This window comes from Fusarium vanettenii (genome assembly GCF_000151355.1).
Source record: "Fusarium vanettenii 77-13-4 chromosome 9 genomic scaffold NECHAsca_27_chr9_1_0, whole genome shotgun sequence".
Taxonomy (NCBI): Eukaryota; Fungi; Ascomycota; class Sordariomycetes; order Hypocreales; family Nectriaceae; genus Fusarium; species Fusarium vanettenii.
In genome coordinates this window covers 592,043-611,469 of record NW_003315858.1, presented here as the reverse complement: position 1 = coordinate 611,469, position 19,427 = coordinate 592,043, and the positions used below count along the sequence as shown (strand labels likewise).

Sequence of the window (19,427 nt, the reverse complement as noted above, 5' to 3'; positions counted from 1 at the left end):
CGGTAATTAATTGAGAAACGTCAACGAAACACTCCGCTTATCCATGGCGACGTCACACGCATGGTCTGAATCAATGCAAAGACCAAGCCACCAATGCTACTGGCTTACACCCATTCACTTGTGAGACAGCAACCCATTCACGCAAGAGACAACAATTGAGAAAAGTGATTCATCTTTTATTACCAGACTGACGGCAATCTAACATTGCGTAATACACAAGAAACACTCAAGTAAATGTTGACGCGTTCCAACGCGTTTGTCAGTCCTGAAGGGTATCTTCCGGCCGTTTCGCATAAAGCTCAAAAATCATACAAGGGACGAGGAGGCGTAGGAAACCATTACCACCGTCATTCTGTGACACCAAATTGTTTCTTCTCACACATCGCTCAAGCACCGTAGTGGTTCATGGCGGGCTTGGTGGTGTCCGCGTGGGCCGCATGACCACGGGATCGCATGTGAGCCAAGCCCTCCATGACAGTCAAGCCAGTAAAGATGGCCCAGATGAAGAAGCCAAAGGCGACGGCAGCCTGGGTGGACTGGCAGGGGGTCGAGCCGTGGCAGTTGGGGACACCAATCTTGGCAGCCATGGCAATGGAGCCGGCAAACCAGAAGATGGTGGTGACGGCGAGCAGGCCGAGAGCGACGACGCTGTGGTAGAGGCGGGAGGCGAAGAGGGGCGTCAAGGCCAGGTAGAACAGGATGAGGATGGACCAGACCGAGTTGAAGAGCATAAAAGAAAACGACGAAGGGGTATCGCCGCCCCAGCCCCAGCTGCGAGGGTTGCTGATGTCGACAACTGGGCAAATGTTAGCATGGCAATGGTTGTGAGGGAGCCCACTGTTCGGACTTACCATATGCCGTCAAACCAAGCTCAATGATGAGGAAGATCGCCAGCACGGCGTGGATAATGGTGATGATTCCCATAGCCATGGCGACGGTTTTTATCGGGCTTTAGGTATAAGAATTAAGCTTGTCTGGAGTGAGATCGGAGCTTCGGAGGCGAGCACTACAAGATTCAGGTCGGGGTTGAGGAAAGAGAAGTCTAGATGATCAGCAACAAGAGGAGCGAAGGTAGCACTTTAAGAAGACGGCAGCTTCGGCAAGATGGCAGTGACTTCACTGTAGCAATGACGGAACTCTGTCAGGTGGCCCAGCCCATTCAAGGAAACGAGGCCAGCCCAGCCCTACCGGACAAGAAAAGTCGATACGTCAGGACAAGCCCACGGAATAGCGCATTCGCTCTTGGTCGGCAGTCATCAAGTCCGGCTTGAACCCTTCCAAGAGCGTCGTCGACCAACCAAATGCATTCACACAACAGCGAGTGGGTGTGAAAGAACAGCAAGTGGAGCGAGGATCCCTTCGATGACGACGACGCTGAATGGTTGGATTCCCGGTTCGAGAGCTTCTTGTCACGGCAGATTGGGTGGTGATGGGCAAGAATGGCAGAGCGTGGCGTCGCGTGAATGACGTGTTGTGCTCGAGATTTGCCCATCTTCTGACGTTTTTGGTGTGTATCCGTTGAGCCTTGGCAGATGAGGTCATGCTGCGTGGCTGGGGCGTGGCTCAGTTTGACACGGCAAGAAACTCTCCGGGGGGCACTTTCAGTGCCGTTTGTCCTAAAAGAGCGCTAAACTCCCCCGCTGAAGAACCTTGGGGCTCAAAAAAAAAACTTATGACCGAGAAGCTTGAACCCGAACACGAGGTCTCAGCATTCCTCAGCCATCAAAACAATCATCATCTCCTGACGACGACGACGAGCCGCCCGACGCGACGACTCTTTTTGGTTCCGTCGCCTCCGATTCCCCAATTGAAGCTTGCGCGTTTGCCGTGAAACTGAAAAATGCGAACACAGCCTTGGCTCGGCAGCTGAAAGCCGTACGGTAGCCAACCCATTTTTAGCGTCGAAGGGCTCATCCTGGTTTTTGTGGCCTTGGCCCTCCCTTGACCCAGTAGTTCTTCCACAGACTGTGGCGACGACAGTGGAAACGCGTTTCATGGTCGGCCTCAGGTCTTGCGGCCTGAGATCCATCCAATGGATCCCTTGGCGCTTCCATGCTTTGCTGGTTAGCAACCACTGGACCCAACGTTTCATGCGAACGGCCTCGAAGGCCTCTGAACCAACGAACATAAGCCCAAAGGATATCAAATTAACCCTGTCGCCAGGCTTCAACGTAAATCACTAAAAAGCAACCAGCTATTCGTGTATCACATCTATCCAAACGCCCTAACCATCCCGTCAATGCCTCAGAGGCCTCTTTGACCCCGATCCTCATACACGACCGTCACAGTCGTCGTCTGAACAATCGCCCGGTCGCCCTCATCACTGTCCTTGCGTGGATCCCAAAGCCGCGTTTCAGATGCAGCGTCTCCAAATTTGTTGATGGACTCTTGTCGTCGAAGGTGCTTGATCATCTTTTGCGGCTGAGCACCTGTTTCATAGGCCTTGACCTCGGTCTCTGTTGGTTCGGCCTGACCAATCGTCTTCAAGTCGAAGCCGGCTTCTTCAATATCCATTCCGTATTTGTCGACTTTTCCTCTGTTTGCGACGCTTCCGATCGTCCGGAACGGGTGCCCTCGCGTTCCTTTGCTGCCGCTTGCAGCATACCCAGCCGACGACCCTCGTTCACCGATGAGCTTGGGTGCCACGTGAATGAAGAACCGTCGGAGCGTTGTTAATGAGGCGCATATCACAAGAAGGTTGGCTTCAACATAGCTGCGGCCTCGTTAGTCAAGGTCTTTCTGAGGATGTGACAGACTTACATCCAGACCACGGCACTGGAAATAACCCAGGTCGTGTCCGTGGTGGTGAGAATCGGCATCAAGAGTATCAACCGAACAATCGACGTCACAAGTGTGCTGTATCTCGGTTAATGGCACTTCAACTCATATTGTCGTGTCAAGTACTCACGCAGATCCAATCCCAAACAGCAGGACCAGACCAGCCTTTTGCCTCGGTGGCATTTGCAAGCGCATGATCATAGGCATCGGCATCACCAACAACAGGAGATCCGACGCGATACCAAGCGCTGCAGTGCAAATGTAAATGGCCGGTCGGTTCACGCAGCTTCCCTCAGTCACCCTCACATCCCAATGCTTGTTGAAGGGTCGGCAGCCAAAGATTATGGCGAAGAATATCGAGATGTTGTACCCGGCCACAAGGAAGAGAACAAAGTACAGGCTCCACTTCCACCAGCGTTGCGGTGAGAGCTTGCGGTAGAAGAGGATCAGCGACATCTTGGAAGCGCCAGTGCAGATTGCATAGAGAATGGGCGAGATGACCATGAACTGGTACTATCAGCAATTCATTCATGTTGGTCGAGTGGTGCAACTCACCTTGCTCCCGAAGATGTAGTCATCAAGGGAGAGTTCCCATGCATGCACTCCCATCAACCCCAAGTAATACGATCCTGTTGGGAGTGAACACCATGAACACCAACACAATATCGAGCTATTACTTACGAAGGGCCACGGCTTGAACCGCGATAGAAGATAGCCACGCGAGAATAAGGCATGCTGTTCATACTCAGTACATGCTACCGACACCGATCGAAGGGGCCAGGGGGGCACGTACCTGTCTCTCCATCTGCTTTCCGGAGAAGCCCCAACTTGACGTACATGAACTGAAGGAAGAAAAGGGCCGCTATCGCCATACCGAGACCCGATACCACATACGACTCGATCTCATGTCGCCTCTTGGGGTGCTCAAAGTCGACATCGTAGTCATCCGGTGGTGCTACCGCAACTGTGACGCCATGGACGACTGGGAACTCTGGCATGATGGCCCAGTCTGCGGCATCCACCCAGGTGCCAGTGTCTTATGCAGATTGAACGATCGACGGAGCTCGTTGCTTTTTCGCAGATGCCGGTATTGTTTCTCGTTTCGTATTAATGTCAACGTCGTGGGACTCAACAAGGCTGGGCAAATCGGCTCTGATGAAGTACAACCTCACACCAGGTGAGTGATTCAACACCGCAAACTTGGACCACAAAGAGAATGAGACAATCAACCCAACGAACGCTTTCTCCAAAAGCAAGCAAAGAAGCATCAAAACAAGAAGAGATCCAACATCGAACAACCCAACAACCTGGGGCCTCCTACTCTTAAACCATCTCCCCTTTAAACCCACGAAACAATCCTTCAATCCTCCAAGGCCACTTTTGTTTCCACAATCCAGCATCAGCCTTATCCATCCGCACGAGGTACGGACCATCCACTGCCCTGGGACACGCTGCAGGATGCAGTCGTGAGACGGAGCGCGCAAGGAGATGCCCGAGAGGAAGAGTCTCCACTGATGTGATGGTAATGGGGATCCGCGGCCGGGATGGCGTTCCCATGTGGGATGGCGTCCTTTCGGGGGCTTTCCGATTGCGGGGAGTGGAGAAGAGGGTGGTTTTATCGTCAGATATCAGATGCATCTTTGAGTTTAAGATCTGATTGTCTTTCGAAGGATTAATATGGCTAGCGTTAAGGATCAGTTGGCGATACTATCGCAACTTCAATTACACTCTACGAATACAGAGCTCCATCGTTAGCTTTGTTCATCTTTCATCCCCTTCTCAAACAACATGACGGTTAAAGAAGCAAAATCCACAATGATCAAACACTTTGACAGGGGTCGGGTCAGGACGGCCAACAACTCCACCAGATCCATGACTCGAACTTTGCATACGACGCGCACGGTTAACAAGACAGCGCATGGTTTCGTTTCAGCTACAGTGCTTTATATGAGTGGACATTTCCGGCTGAATCTTTGCCCAAGAACACAGGTCAGGACAGTTATTGTAGCTTCGATAGTCAGATCTATGGGTCGATACGCGTGACAAGGCCCGAAAGTAAGAACGGCATGAAGAGTTAATATACTCAAGAAATTACATTACTGCAGGTTCAGCTCCCTCCCCTGGATATTTGCTTAATCGCAGCATCATACAGTTGATCCGTACTGTCATCATCCCCCGTCTCCATCCCGCTCCTCTCATGTTCTATCTCAATCTTTGTCGTCACAGTAATCTGCTCGTTTCCCCTCCGCGACGACGGCAACTCTTCAAGATACACAGTCTCCGGCTCGGGATTACTCCCTGAGCGCAATTTTCCAACCTTGGGCCTGTTTCCTGATAGCTCGACGAACCCGCCAGTGTGATGGTGATGCGACTCTGGGCCTGAGGGATTCGAGCCGCCGCGGTTCTGCACAAATTCGACCAGCTTTCCCAAAACTGCAAACTCGAGCTTGAGCTTGATCGAGTAGACGACCACTTTTATCCCCTGCTCCAGCGTGTAGTGGTTCTTATACATGATGACCAACAGAGCAATGTCCATGGCCACAATGACGAGGTTAATGATGAAGAGGTGCCACATGAACTTGCGCTTGCTTCCAAACGACGTCTTGAGAATGTCGACCGTTTTCCAGATGTACAACCCCGAGATGATGAACTCTTGGACGCAGAAAAACGTCATCTGGACCTTTTCCATCATCTTATATAGAGGCGTAGTCTGACTCCCATTCAAGCTCGACGAAGACCTCGTAACGAACAACAACACCGTCATAGTCGTGTGCCACGTAACCCCGTTAAAAACAATCATCCAAAACACTGCACGCTGGATCTGAATGTTGCTGAGGACTAGATGAAGCCGCGAGTACAACACGACGGACTGTCCAGTGATGAGGAGCACCCAGCCGGCGCTGCAGATGGCCATGCCGACATACCTGACGACCAGATCAAAGTAGTCAATCAGCCAGCCGAGGGTGTATGGCACGACGCCAAATGCCGCGAGTAGAAGACTCCAGAAGTAGAGGCCTCGACGGTGCTTGAAGGTGGTGAAGATGAGTGCGAGAAGTTCGAGGCCGTTGTACAAAGCCAAAGCCGAGCAAGCCTATCAACAGATTAGTCACCGCTACACCGTGCTTTCGAATACTTACAATGACCATGACAGACTCGGAGCTATACGTCAACCCCGTCACCTTACCGGCTGTTGTCACAGACATCATGTCCCGCCGATCGCTCAAACGTCAAGGACAGGAAGAGATGGATTGAGTAAGACGAAGGTGACTCTAGACGGGAGGGATGTGGGGACGAAGAAGGTTTAAAGGGTTTCTAGTCGAGACAAACCCCTCCTTACCCAACCCTCACGCTATCAAGTTACTGAACCTGTTGAATCCGGGGTACTCCATGGGGTAGAATCCGGGGGCGGGGACTACTGACTCGAGTAATGTCACAACATGTTATCTCTCACTCAAGTCTCCCGACCCCATACTCCTTTAGCCTCTCATTCCCCAGACTCTCGCGTGAGTAAAAAGGGATGGAGAAAAGGATTCGGCCATTTGGACAACGAGAGCTGAAGGATGGTGGAGGAACCATGACCTCACATCCTTGCCCAAGCTGGGGTTCAAACCAAGCTACTCTATAGCGCCGTCTTTTATTGGTTGCTCCCATCGGCGAAACTTGCCTGGAAAGAGCGAGTCCTCGTCGGGAATTGCTTGTTCGAGGTGATCGTCAAGAAGGGTAATTCTCTCCACGAGGCTGATGCTAAAGAGGAAGTCCTGTCAGCTTGTTATTAAAGAAATCATATTTCCAAACCTTTTTTTATTGTTCAATGCCCCCTTCTTCACACCCTTATTTGATGCATGTTTAATGAGCCACCGTTACGAGGCGTCTTCTAGAACGAGAACGCTTAACTCTAATCAACACCTTCGACGACAACGCACACGCAGCAAAAGAGATACAAGAAAAGACTTCTTCAATTCTTCAATTCTATCTTCTAATCATTATCATCTCATCATTCCTTTACTTGAGGCCAAAGCAGTTGGCGTAATAAGTAACAGTAGCACTCCAGTCGGAAAAGACGCCAACAACTCCAATCTGTCGGAACACATCCAGCAGCTTGAACACATCGCCGTCGTTGTCAACGATCGAGGCAATGGTGGCATAGTAGTAGTTTCCGTCAGCTCCGTTCTTTAGGGGACCGGATCGCTCCAGACTCCAGGTGACAATGTCGAGGCCGAGCTTCTTGGCCTGGGTGGCATACACGCTGGGGACAATCTCGCCGTCCTTGGCCGCGACGAGGTAGGGCAGAGGAGGCGCAATGTATTTCACACCATCAGCAGCATAACGAGTCAGGTTGGCGACGGCAGTCGGGAAGGTCTCGGGGGTGTCGCCCGTCTCGTCGAGGTACATAGCCTGGCGGGCAAACTTGGGCTCAGCCTTGAGCCAGTACAGCATATCATCGTACAGGAAGCTCTGCAGGAAGACGTTCTTGGGCTTGACGCCGGCCGCCTTGTACTCGTCAATCAGCTGCTGCGCATACTTCTCCTGCGTGTAGTCGCCCTGGAACGGCATCTTGACCTCGGGCGTCTTAAGCTCCGGGGTGTGCTTGAGGCCGAGCGACTTGGTGAGCTCAATGTGCTCCTTGAGTGTCATGACGGTGCCGCACGTGGCGTACAGGTCGGTGCGCCAGTTGGGCGTGCCGTCGAGAAAGTCGGCGGCGTTGGTGGCGCTGGCGTTGAAGCCCTCCATCTTTGCGCACAGCGTCTTAAACTCCTTGAGAGTAATGTCGCTGGTGCAGCACTTAGCCGAAGCCGGCTTGCCGTCCTTGGCCGCTGTGAAGGGCTGAGTGCACTTCTTGTTAAGCTCGGGAATGGTGACGATGTTGGTCGTGTAGTGGAGGTCGCACTGCGAGTGTCGGCACACGAGCTGGCGATCCTTGGTGAAGGCCACATCGCACTCAAGGATACCAGCACCCATACGGGCTCCGGCGAGGTTGGACTCGAGAGAGTGCTCGGGGATCATGAGGGTACCACCACCGCGGTGAGCAATGGACCACTCCGAGGGCTTCTGACGCTTCTCAGAGCACGACTGGAGCTTCTTCTTGAGGGGACCCTCGTCCATGTTATTGGCGAGGAAGTAGGGTCGCGGGCCAAGCTCGATCTGCTTGATGGGCTTGTACTCGCCATAGTTGGGCTTGGGCGCGGCCGCAGCAGGGCTCACAACCGCAAGACCGGCGAGGAGGGAAGTCGAGAAGCGCATCTTGGACAAGAACGAGTCAATTGAGAGACACAAGAGACAAACGGCACAAGGGAACCAAAGCACCAGGTCGGTCTGGTGAGGAGCGAGGAATTGAGGCCGCAATTGAGACTGAGGCTGACCAAACACCAGAACGACTTGGATACAGCCTGGGCACCCTCCAGGTTTTATGGACGTTCAACCACAGCCTGGGGAGAGTGATCCGCGACGGATAAGCCTATTCAGGAAGCTCACCCAGATGACGTCGCAGCGAGGGTCCCGTCTCCCAGGGACGGGTCGATTCCTTACCATGGCGCACTGGGAGCTCCAGCTGATGGTCCTTCGCCGAGACCTCGGTGTTTAGGATTGGAATAGCCCCAACCCAGGCGAAGGGATCATGACGCCGATCACATACTTCACAGGTCAACGTCTGCAGTAAAAACACATGGTTTCGGAAGCTCGCGGTGGGAACACAAGCTCCCCTGCCCACGAGGAAACGGTATCTCAACGGGCACGTGTGGAGAGGAGGCTGGTATCGTTGGAGGACAAGAGCGGGGGAGATAGTCTGCAGTGTCGCACTGAGAGGATCAGCCGTGGTCGATGCGTGTCTAGTTCGAAGCTTATGATTCGTCATGCAGGAGCTCAATTGGATGGACCCTAGCTCAGAGCTATGCATATCCCGGTTAAGGTAAACACCAATATCTCCGGGACAAGTCTTTAATTCGCGGATGAATATCTCTATCCGGGATGGCCGAGTCGACAAGGCTTGGCAGTCATGTCATTGCCTGCATATGCATTTTGGCGAGCACGTGGAAGCGGCCTCTTGGTGTTATAGCTCGTCCTTAGCTCCATCGGCTGCTCGTATCTTACGAACTGCTTCAGTCGTCGTCTTGAAGTGTCCGAATTTCGGTGCGTCTTCTCCGAGGCCCCAAGCAAACACCCCGCCCACGTTGGCCTGCGGGACAACATCGTCCATCTTTCTCTGGATACTCTGCTCAGTATCGAACGACCACCATCGGAGCTCTGGAGAATCCCAGTAGTAATAGCTCCCATCATCGTCATAGCTTCCCTCATCTCGCGCACGGGCAAACGATTCAGCCACATCACCGGGAATCTCGTCGTGCCAACTGAAGGCGCCCGTCTTACCCAGATCCGCCCCAGTCTTGGGGTCCTCGAGTAGCTGAGTAGGACAGCCTATCGGGTTTGAGGCATCGCACTGTTCCGTCAAGAACCACTTGACATAGTACCCAAACCCAAGGTTGAGCCTCTTTGGCGAAGCACCGCGGTCAATGTAGCGCTGGACGGCGTCTCGTGAGTCTGCAACGCCGCTGTGGTGCTTGGTGATGTTGTCGCGACGGTTCATCAGATCGTACGTCATGACGCTGAGAAAATCGACCTCTTTCATGATTCTAGGGACCGTGTCGGATGTGAATGCCATCAAGTCGACTTCTTTGCCAGGCACTGCAGCAGACAAAAGCTTGTCGGGTCCCAGTGCAACGCGAAGATGCTGGAGGAGCGAGACAAAGGCCTCAATCTCCCATTCACGCTTCGAATTCGGAACCAACTTGTAGTCATCACGATTTCCGCTGGTTTTCGAGTCAGTAAATCTTCAACCCGTGTCGGTGAAGAGAACGTACCCCGGATACTCCCAGTCAATGTCGACGCCGTCTGCCCCGGTCGCATCGACCATGGCAGCCACCTGACGAGCCCATCGCTTCCTCGACATCTCACTTTTTGCACCTTCCTCGAAACCCTGGGTATCGCCCCATCCACCAATCGCCACTATGACTTTGGTGTCGCGTGAGAAGCTAGAACGGACCTCGTTGACCGTGGTGAACAGAGGGAATTCATCGGGAGTCTCGTCGACATTGAAGACTTCGGAGCGCATAAAGGCAAGAATGACGTGGGATACGTCTCTGGTGTCTTCTTTTCGGGGAACAACATTGTGCTGGCTGAGATAGTCAGTGTGTTGCCCAGCCGTCATCTTTCCACCTCTGGTGAGGGAACAGAACTCACCCAGTCAGGTACATGATGCAGCGGAAAGGCTCTTTGCTAGAATCAGCAGTCGCCATTGCTGAAAGCGCCATGAGCCATGCGCAGAAGAGGCTCACGAAATGCATCTTGTCGGTCTCAATTATGACAAGAACAGTGTTGATATTAGCGGAAGGGAGGTTGGGTGGTCGCAGGTGAAGACCCACCCACTCGCAGGCGTTGGCCACTGTAGCTGATCACGCACCGTTGGTACATACAAAGAGCGGCTGGTCGCAGACCGTCGCAGCTCATCAGAATAGTGGCTATTCTCATTCTTATTCATCCTTGTTAGCCCCTGTTAATACCCTTCATGGATGCTTTAGAGCGCGCAGACTTCACTATCACTCAGTCAGACACAAGAAAGTTCATGGCAGCCGGCTAATACGCGACTCGGCCTTGATGTGGTTGTGTTTTTTATCCACAATGTAGGTAGTTAATGTAGGTGTACTGTTTACAGGATATTCGTTGCTTGCTTTGTTACTTCGTTAAACGTGTCCGTTAGACAATGCCATAGCTCTTCAAGATCCGGCTCAGCTCCTTTAGTTGCACCGGTTTAGAGAGGAATAGGTCCAACCCCGTCGCAAACGCATCTTCTTGCGCTTCTTTCGAGGCCAGCCCCGATATGGCAAATATGTGGCACCGTGGAAGGTGCTTCTCCTTTTCGAACCCCCGAATCAGGCGAGTCGCCTCGAATCCATCCATCACTGGCATGGATATGTCCATTAGAATGCACCGATAGCGTCCACCTCCGTCTCTGTAGGAATCAACGGCTTGTCTCCCATCCGTTGCTGCGTCGTATACGTGGCCAAGCTTCTTCATGAATGCTTGAAGGATTCTCATATTGATTGCATTGTCTTCTACGAGAAGGAAGCGGGGCTCGCGAGTATCCTGGGGTTTCTCTTGAGCAGGCGGCTTGGGGGTACTGACTTCTTGATTGGATTCCGTAACTTCGAGACGCGGTCGCTTGGCACCGTTGCTCTGGTCACTGAGTTTGTAGGGAGCCTCATCGACTTCTGGCGGCGGAGGGAGCCGGTCAAGTATCGTCGAAATGCTTGACACCTCGGCAGCCGATGCCTGCATTTTCACCCATCGCCTGAAACTAAGCACCAGGGCCTTGGCCAGCTTTCTAGGCCCAATACTAAGCATCATAAACTATCAGTAGCTGCTAATCATCCAGTCAAAAACGGGGGGTTAACTTACGGGCGAGAGATGAAGCTGAACAAGCCCCCGTTGAGTTTTTGCAGCGATTTGTGTGATTTTTCCCTCTTCCGAGCTGCTGCCACACTGTGGCATACGACAATGACGGGAGACGAGGATTCGTCGCGCGGCTGTTTCGTAAGGAGTCCAACATGATTCTCGTCGCAAAGGATCAGATCTGGGAGAAACTCTGACCTCTCATCCATGTCGACAACCTGCATGCGCAACCAGTCTTGGCATATTTTCTCCAGAGACCTCTGTTCGTCAAACTCCTTTAAATTCCACTGAGAAAGGTCCAACCCCCTGTAGGAGGGTGAGAAGCCCAAGACCGCGACGCGCAGACGGGACAGCTCAATCACTTGTGCCTTGAATTCGTCCCGTTCGGCCACTGTATCGGTCGCCTCAAGACTAGAAACTTGAAGTGGAAGCTTCACAGTCGCTCTCGTCCCCCTGCCCACCAGACTCTGGATTTGAATCGAGCCACCAAGTGCTTTGACAAACTTCCTCACAAGGCTAAGGCCAAGACCGGCTCCCGCAGAATGCGTGTGTTCTTGTGTAAATGGTTTGAACAGGCTATGGTTGAGATAATCTGGCCCAATTCCCGGTCCAGTGTCGACAATGTCAATGTGAACAACTCGATCTCTCGACCCGCGCTGACTTCGGGGTTCTTGGTAGGCCGCTACCTTGACGAAGCCACGATTCGTGTACTTGAGTGAGTTTCCGCATAGATTCATAATGATCCTTCGAAGCGCGCCCGGTTGAGAATGGAATGCCCATTCCACTGCAGGATCAATGTCCAGGATCACCACGACTTCTTCAGAGATCTGTTGCGATCTGTTTGTACTGCCAAACGCATCCGAGTTCTCCGCGGCATCTATGCCGTCAAGTATACTATGCGGATGAGTATCAGTGTTTTCCGGTGACTCTTGATTACGGAAACGAAACAAGGATTGCTCTTGGTAGGTGTGTCCGGCGTGGACACATTCGACGATTTCTTCCACCAACATGTCCACATCCAGATCCGAAGTGATGTACATCATCCCATCCGACACCGAATTCCTCTGGGGAGATTGCACGCCCCGTCTCGGTGGCCGCGTCAAATGTGTCGGTGGCTCTCTTGGACTCCGGATGAAGTTGTTGATCTTTGACCAATCAAGCAAGTGATTGATGGTATCAAGTAGAGTGCGGCCGCAAACTTCAACAGAGCGAAGCACATCGCCTTGAAACACATCCAGCGAAGTGTCGCGGAGGAGCTCTGCACACAGAACGATTCCGTGGAGCGGAGATCGCAGCTCGTGGGAGAGTGAGCTGAGAAGACTGGTGGATGCCGAGGTCACAATCGAGCTGTCCATCAATGCCACGTCGGCCATGATGACTGTGCCAAATGCCGATAGATAGCTGAGCTCACCCTGGACGGTAAGGATGCGTGTGGGTGTCATGGTGTAGACAAAACAGCCCGAACACCAACGCTGCTTGTTTGCATCCCAGAGAGGTACGAAAGCGACGCTGCGGGCTCCCGGGAAGAGATTTGAAATTACTTTACCCTCATTCTTGCGCGAGAATACATCTTCATGCCGTCGTGTCAACTTTGGGTGATCACTCTGGTCATTCTCGTGACCAATTGAACCTTGAGCAGAAACCGGCGTAGCTTCTTCTCCAGAACGGCTACTTGAAGCCAACACCCCATGATGATCAAAGTTGAATATCTTTCCCCTTGGATAGCGGCGAAGCAATCGTTGCAAATGTTGTTCAGGTAGTGATTGATTGCGAGCTGTTGGATCCTGGCCATCGATGCTGCTCGATATAGAAGTGGAAAACCCCAAGACACTACAGGTGGCTGGCGCTGCATCCGAATTGCTCGAAGGGAAGGGATTTGCGTTGAACTCGCTATAGTTTGAGGATGAGGATGAGGAGGATGGGCGCCTTTTGGTGCTCGAGTACCGTGGGAGGCTTCTACGGCCAACGAGGACAGCAAAAGATGCAACGCTCGCGTCCAAGAAGAGCACACCCTCGACCTCGATGGATTCCCTCAATATGTTGGCAGCTTTTGAGAAAATTCGGCGCAACTGTACGTGTCGGGGCTGATCTATCAGCAGCATTGATTGATCGCTATGTGGACCAAACGATGCAGACGCCCCGGCTTCAATGGGACTAGCAAGGACAAAGGGCTCCGTCAGCGGTCTGCTCTTTTCGGGCTCGGTCGTGTCGATGATGGAGTCGGGCGCAAGCTCATCTTGTCGACGCTGCAAGTCTTGCTGCCCGGAATTCAGGGAGCCCTCCTCGGTAGCATGATTCGTGTCGAAGGCGTGGCTGAAACTGCCCTGCCAGCCAGACATGGTGGCCTTTCCCTCGACATAGCTCCCCAATCCGCGCACCATGCGCTCTGCGGGGCGACGGCCCTCGCCAGATCGTCGCAGTTCTAGATGATTCAGGATGGCTTTCGAGACATCTTGCATGAGGTGAATGGACGCATCATCCAGGCCCGGGCGGGGCTTCGCATCGAAGATGCAAAAGACGCCAATGTTGATGCCCCGAGGGGACTGAATTGGAACACCCGAATAGAAGCGATTCTGGGGCCAGCCTTGGCAATAGCTCTTTTCTCGGAAGACGGCGTGCTCAGAAAGGTCGCGAATGACGGTGACGGGGAGCCTCCCAGAGGAAGGTGGTTCGGATGGCGAGTCCGACTGTTGAGGGGTAAGAACGTGCTCGCATACTCCAGAGGACCTGGGGATGGAAGTTCCACAGAGCCAGAGTCGCTCTGAGTCATAGGTTGGCGATTCGGCGCTGGCAGATATGCTGAGCGTAGGCGTGGCCTCGGCGATGATGTGTTGACGCTGGCAGTCGAACAAAGAAATGCGGGCACGAGAGGCTCCTAGTCTCAAGACAGCGACCTGAGCCAGGGCTGTCAGGGCTGGATCAGGGCACGAGCGGAGTGCAGACGAGGGTATCGGGTTTGCGATGTCATTGCGGACTGAGCTGGCAATCAGGATCGAGTCATATCTAATATGCACGGAGAATTAGATGAACTCTTGCACCGCCAGGATACTTGTGGTAATGGCGAAGGGTCCCAGTCGGAAACCGACAGGGGGGCTTGACGTACTTGAACGTTTCTCGTTCTCGAGTTGCCTCCATGATCCCTTTAGCTGCCATGGTCGAGGCTCATGCGCATGAGCCAAGGGTTGCGGAAGCGGACATGCGCATGTAAGGAGAAAGATAGGGCTCAACAATTGACGATCTCAATTTGTGTGCAGGCCAGTCTGAGACCCATATGAGCAGTAGGCAAGTTAGGTAAGTAGGGAAATACAGTAGTAGGTAGGTAGTGACTAGGTAAGGCCAAGGATGGATATCGCCACATTGTTGGAGGTGGGGTCGTTCTAGACCCAGATCTACAGGAGAAACGGCCACTAAGCAAGGTGTAACAAGGGAGCTACGGCGCCAGGTGACCACCATTTGACTTATCGCTTCGATCTCGATGGCAATCTACATGGATCTCCATCGTTGGTCAGGTAGAGCTACCACTAATAATCACTGTCTTGCGTTCCTTTTTTTTTTTTGGCTTTGATCAATGCCATTGACGGCATGATGTGGAGAGGCTTCTGGCTAATCATGCGATTCCTATTTATGAGCATCCTTTAGATGCGATTTGAGACCTGCTTTCTCGATTCTCCCATGCTGAGAGGTAAGATTGCCAGTCGGGAACAAGCTTTTCCACGCTGCAATCGTGACGAACTACGAACCCATCTCCGCCGCAAGTGACACGGTAATAAAGCGCCAACCTAGATAATTCACGATTTGTGCTCAAATGGTTCAGGCTGTCATGATAGAGTGGTACTTGGGGCAAATATGGACGACGAGAGATCGTTTCGTAGAATTGTAGGGTAGGCAGGTACCTGACACCACCGTGCCCAATCCGAGTTATCGACAGTATCGGCACTGTACAAGCTTTCTCGAGCTGCCGCTGCCATAATTTTTTTTCCCCAGCCTCAGATGTGAAACATCTCTATCTGCAGTTTCAACCAGGCTCCAGCCCATTGTACAAAATCCGGGCAAAAGTGTCAACACCTCAGCTCCCTGGAGTTGATTGACCCCTGCTCTGTTTCTAATCCTCAGTTTCTTCTGCTCCTACCTACTGCTCTCCATTCTTTCCAACCTGCGACTCGCGCCATCTTTCAATTATCCACCACCATGTTCGAAAACACATGCACGCTGCCCCTGACAGCCGATGTCTTCGCTACGGCCCTTCACCCTACCGAGCCGTTGCTCACCGTCGGTCTCTCCAGCGGACATGTCGAGACCTTTCGTTTGCCTCCCGGCAGCGGCTCTGACGAGAGCGCCGACGGAGATACCAGTGTCCTTAGTGATGGAAAGAGCATGATTGACTCTGTCTGGCGCACGCGAAGGCACAAGGGTAGCTGCAGGTCTCTTGTTTATGCCCACGACGGCTCAGGTTAGTACCGTTGAGGTCTCACATGCACTTCGGGTCAATACTGACAAGACACAGCCGTTTACTCGGCCGGAACCGACTCGCTCGTCAAACATTTCGAACCAACCACCGGCCAGGTCATTTCCAAGTTCGCCATCCCGAGTACAACATCGATGCCCGATGCGCCCACTCTACTGCACGTCCTGAACCCTCAGAGCCTCCTTCTCGGGACCGACTCGGGCGCTTTGCACATAATTGACCTTCGCGACGGCGCTCCTGGCAAGAAGCCTGCTCAAACTCACTTCCCCCACGCCGACTACGTCTCCTCGATCACACCTCTGCCGCCTACCAAGGAGAGCACTAGCGGATTTCCTAAGCAATGGGTCAGCACTGGTGGTACGACCCTGGCTGTCACAGATGTCAGGAGAGGAGTGCTTGTGCGCAGCGAGGATCAAGAGGACGAGCTGCTGACCTCGTGCTTCGTTCCCGGGATGGGTCCCAAGGGACACCGCGACAATGGCATACTGGCCATTGGCTCCGGATCTGGCGTCCTGACACTCTGGGACAAGGGCGCATGGGATGATCAACAAGAGCGCATCATTGTCGACGGCAGTAAGAAGAGCGGAGGTGAAAGCATCGACGCCTTGGTGCTTGTGCCCCAAGAGATGGGACTCGGAAAGAAGGTCGTCTGTGGCGTTGGTGATGGAAGCCTTCGTGTCGTCGACCTGGTCCGCCGTGAAGTAGATGTCTCGGCCAACCTGCGCCACGATCATATGGAGAGTGTTGTGTCTCTGGGTTTCGATTCGGAGAACCGGCTTATTAGTGCCGGAGGCAAGAGTGTCAAGCTGTGGGAGGAGCTCTCGGAGCTGCAAGGCGGCAACGAGGAGGAGGAGGACGATGATGACGACGACAGCGATGACAGTGACGAGGAGGAAATCAACTCTGGCAAGCGAGCCGCTGAGAGTGATAGTGATAGCGACGAGGACAGCGACGATGAGCGTGTCGCCGAGATGAAGCGACGGGCAAAGCGGCGCAAGGAGGTGCAGAGCAGCAAGCTGGGACCGATGGGAGCCCACGGCATCATGGGTTTTGATGGGCTGGATTAAAGGGGGAGGCGTACGTGGATGATATTTTTGATGGAGGACAAGTCACGTTGTGATACCCTGTGAACATGACTCTAGAAAGGAAAGGAAAGGAAAGGAAAGGAAAAACGGTTATAAACATGGATAGCAACCCAAGGCAGTTGCTAGCCAGCATGTCCTATCGAATGACATTGGTAATTCACACCTGCAATGAGAGATGGGAGAGAGAGTCTAGCCATATTATAAGTCGGCAAGAAGCCTTATTGATAACACTAGCAGTAGGAGCTAGCTATCCGGCGATTCAAAGAAGTCCGTCCTAGTAGACGGACATCCAACGACCCGTATGCAGTTGGTGGTCTTCCGAAACGAAGGCATCACAGAGTGAAATAACCAAGAGCCCCTCCATCGAGTCGAAACAAAACACGCCTCGGCCGATGCTACACGGCTTTTGAGGGTGGATTCCGGGGCCCAGCGGCCCCGTGGTAGTTCGAAGCCCAGCAGGCTCCAATGATGAGTCTCTTCCAACCCCAAGTTTTGACTCGAGGTGTGAGATGGTCTCTTGTTTGATCTGAGCAGAGGCAGTTGGGGTTCCTGCTCTTGAAACAAAGCCTCAGAGGCTCAGATGGTGGCGTCATCCCCTGAACTGCTCATGTCTTCTTGAGCATCCTTTGGGACTCGGTCTTCAGTCGCCATCTTGTAGAAGCGTCAGGCCTCAGATTCCGCAGAGCGCTTGCGCACTCGGCGGGCCGGGCACTGGCTTCTCGGGCTCGCATGGCATGCCCGATGGTGTTGGGGGGCAGCAGGTAGTGGTCGCATGTCGTGTATGTCGCATAAATCCATCTGAAGTCCGAGAAATCGGCGCCATTGGGTGTACAGTATGAAAATCGGAGTCTCAGGTACTCCTCGCCAATACAAGACTGGGAATACCAAGTCTCAAGGGGATGGGAAATCTGATTAGGGACCTCATGGTCCTAGACACCTGGAAGATTGATGTAGCTCCAACAGGCGTCTTCTGACTTGGTGTGTAGTTCGGCTCGGTCCTCCATAATATCCTCGTCGCTGGGTGCAGAGAACCGGGTTGGTGAGCTCGTGGTAAGGTCGTCGTCGTAGATGATGACAGCAGGGAGTGTTTTGGACTCTCGGGCAATCGCTCTTGCTGCCCTGGAGTTGCTTCCTTTACTGGCACTACGCTCACGGGGTACTGTGGTGCTGCTTTCGGAAACCATCTCGCTACCACTGAATGTTGTCGGGATGCAAATATGCGGGATCCCCTTGCGTAAACTAACAGCCCGGGCTAGAGTCACAGCTGAACCACTGCCGACACTAATAACACAGTCTCGGCCGGAGATTCGAGTAGGTACAGTGATGACGGCGGAGCTGAGGATGCGAGAATCGAGATTTGGAATGATGGCCTGGATCTTCCGAGCGATCTTTAATCGAGAAGGGCTCGAAACGATGAGTGGCGACGAAAGGCGCAAACTTGCCAGCTCAACGGGCAGCAAGTCGATGGCCTTGGGACCGATGACGACGCGGGGAGACGGGCTGTGGGCCGGACGGCGGGATCGCAGACGAGGAGTTGCGCCGGGAGAAGCGGCGCGCGAGGACCGAGGAGTGACGAGCGTGGAAGCCTTGACAGCGAGGGCGTTGAGCAGCTTGGCACGGATTGCGATGAGGTCCGGATCAGTTGCTTTCTGGGGTGGCAGCCGCTGTATTGTGTTGCCAGAGCGGATCATCAAGGCGGACGGATGCTTGTCGTCTGACAAAGCGGAATCGACGTTTATCTGAATATTGAGACTTTGGGCGGGCACGACATCAATGTAAATATCGATGAGTAAAAAAAAAAGTTGTCGGATTGATGGTGATGGAGTTGACGAAAAATAGGGATTTAAGATGTAAGGGACTTGTGGGAAGAGATGGCAACGGGACGAGGGGAAGAATACCTATGGGCAGATGAACGTGACCCAGAAGCGAAATATTGCTACAGCTAGGTAGCAGCAACCGAAACGCGCGTGCTATTGTCCATGGGAGCATTTTGTTGTGTTATTCGCCACAATATTAAACGCCACCCCTTGCTCTAACGTAAAGCACACAAAGGCACTCCCGGGACGAGAAGCGACCCGCTGGGCTAAGGGAGTTACAAACAGCGGAGCAGTATCTCCGTGGAACAAATGAAACCAATCTCTTGTGTTAGGTTGTTACTGCACAGTCGTACTGTAGAGGAAGCCCACTGGATCTAACTTGCTTTTCGGTCCCTGCATCAAGCCTGGACAAAAAAGCCTGCAAGACCCTGAAAAAAATGACGAAAGAGAGGGGACCTAGAGGGCCATGGGATAGGTAGACCCGTTGATGTCAACAAGACGTCAAAGGGAAGTGTGGTGGGGAGCTCTGGACCCTGGAGGGACCACCGTTGAGGGTTTTCCCTCCCGTCGGCTGTCTTGGCCGGAGTCGTGGCTTCGGGGATGCAAGGCATTAGCGTCGGGGGATACGGATCCCCCCCGTTGGCTTCCATCGGAACAGGTTCCATTAGCTATGATTGGTCGTCGTCGTCGCCCAGAAAGGATTGACTCTGTGTGCTGCCATCCCTTGCTGGAGAGGCTTCAGACAATTAGGCACTGCTGCTGTAATAGTAGAATAACAAACTTGTATTTAATCCACTGCAAGACCAGATAGTATCCTACCTGTGCCCTGGGCTGGACAGC

At 53.1% G+C, this 19,427-nt stretch overlaps 8 protein-coding genes across 8 annotated transcripts; 1 reads left to right on the top strand and 7 right to left on the bottom strand.

Annotated features, from left to right (window-relative positions):
• Nucleotides 1-155: 155 nt before the first annotated feature.
• NECHADRAFT_102796 (uncharacterized protein) lies at nucleotides 156-1,036 on the bottom strand. The gene is made up of 2 exons (XM_003043746.1): nucleotides 852-1,036; nucleotides 156-796 (listed from the first exon to the last, which is right to left on the bottom strand). Exons 1-2 carry the CDS (start codon nucleotides 928-930, stop codon nucleotides 387-389), a joined length of 489 nt encoding a protein of 162 aa, XP_003043792.1. The 5' UTR covers nucleotides 931-1,036; the 3' UTR covers nucleotides 156-386.
• A 1,208-nt stretch (nucleotides 1,037-2,244) lies between these two features.
• On the bottom strand, nucleotides 2,245-3,776 carry NECHADRAFT_47947 (uncharacterized protein; the record flags this gene model as incomplete). Its single annotated transcript, XM_003043745.1, has 6 exons — nucleotides 2,245-2,713; nucleotides 2,761-2,856; nucleotides 2,909-3,285; nucleotides 3,334-3,380; nucleotides 3,460-3,513; nucleotides 3,572-3,776. The coding sequence occupies 6 exons, from the start codon at nucleotides 3,774-3,776 to the stop codon at nucleotides 2,245-2,247; spliced, it is 1,248 nt and encodes a 415-aa protein (XP_003043791.1).
• Nucleotides 3,777-5,179: 1,403 nt separating this feature from the next.
• NECHADRAFT_6312 (uncharacterized protein) lies at nucleotides 5,180-5,848 on the bottom strand (the record flags this gene model as incomplete). Its single annotated transcript, XM_003043744.1, has 1 exon — nucleotides 5,180-5,848. A coding segment is annotated over one exon (669 nt), but the record flags the coding sequence as incomplete, so codon positions are not given.
• Nucleotides 5,849-6,780: 932 nt separating this feature from the next.
• On the bottom strand, nucleotides 6,781-7,960 carry NECHADRAFT_71584 (uncharacterized protein; the record flags this gene model as incomplete). The annotated part of the gene is made up of 1 exon (XM_003043743.1): nucleotides 6,781-7,960. The coding sequence occupies exon 1, from the start codon at nucleotides 7,879-7,881 to the stop codon at nucleotides 6,781-6,783; it is 1,101 nt and encodes a 366-aa protein (XP_003043789.1). The 5' UTR covers nucleotides 7,882-7,960.
• Nucleotides 7,961-8,824: 864 nt separating this feature from the next.
• On the bottom strand, nucleotides 8,825-10,115 carry NECHADRAFT_48349 (uncharacterized protein; the record flags this gene model as incomplete). The annotated part of the gene is made up of 3 exons (XM_003043742.1): nucleotides 8,825-9,581; nucleotides 9,633-9,947; nucleotides 10,012-10,115. The coding sequence occupies 3 exons, from the start codon at nucleotides 10,113-10,115 to the stop codon at nucleotides 8,825-8,827; spliced, it is 1,176 nt and encodes a 391-aa protein (XP_003043788.1).
• Nucleotides 10,116-10,524: 409 nt separating this feature from the next.
• NECHADRAFT_48041 (uncharacterized protein) lies at nucleotides 10,525-14,373 on the bottom strand (the record flags this gene model as incomplete). The annotated part of the gene is made up of 3 exons (XM_003043741.1): nucleotides 10,525-11,164; nucleotides 11,227-14,223; nucleotides 14,324-14,373. 3 exons carry the CDS (start codon nucleotides 14,371-14,373, stop codon nucleotides 10,525-10,527), a joined length of 3,687 nt encoding a protein of 1,228 aa, XP_003043787.1.
• A 1,035-nt stretch (nucleotides 14,374-15,408) lies between these two features.
• On the top strand, nucleotides 15,409-16,752 carry NECHADRAFT_48204 (uncharacterized protein; the record flags this gene model as incomplete). Its single annotated transcript, XM_003043862.1, has 2 exons — nucleotides 15,409-15,670; nucleotides 15,725-16,752. The coding sequence occupies 2 exons, from the start codon at nucleotides 15,409-15,411 to the stop codon at nucleotides 16,750-16,752; spliced, it is 1,290 nt and encodes a 429-aa protein (XP_003043908.1).
• Nucleotides 16,753-16,952: 200 nt separating this feature from the next.
• On the bottom strand, nucleotides 16,953-18,601 carry NECHADRAFT_101503 (uncharacterized protein). Its single transcript, XM_003043740.1, has 2 exons — nucleotides 17,706-18,601; nucleotides 16,953-17,645 (listed from the first exon to the last, which is right to left on the bottom strand). The coding sequence occupies exons 1-2, from the start codon at nucleotides 18,459-18,461 to the stop codon at nucleotides 17,376-17,378; spliced, it is 1,026 nt and encodes a 341-aa protein (XP_003043786.1). The 5' UTR covers nucleotides 18,462-18,601; the 3' UTR covers nucleotides 16,953-17,375.
• Nucleotides 18,602-19,427: the final 826 nt, after the last annotated feature.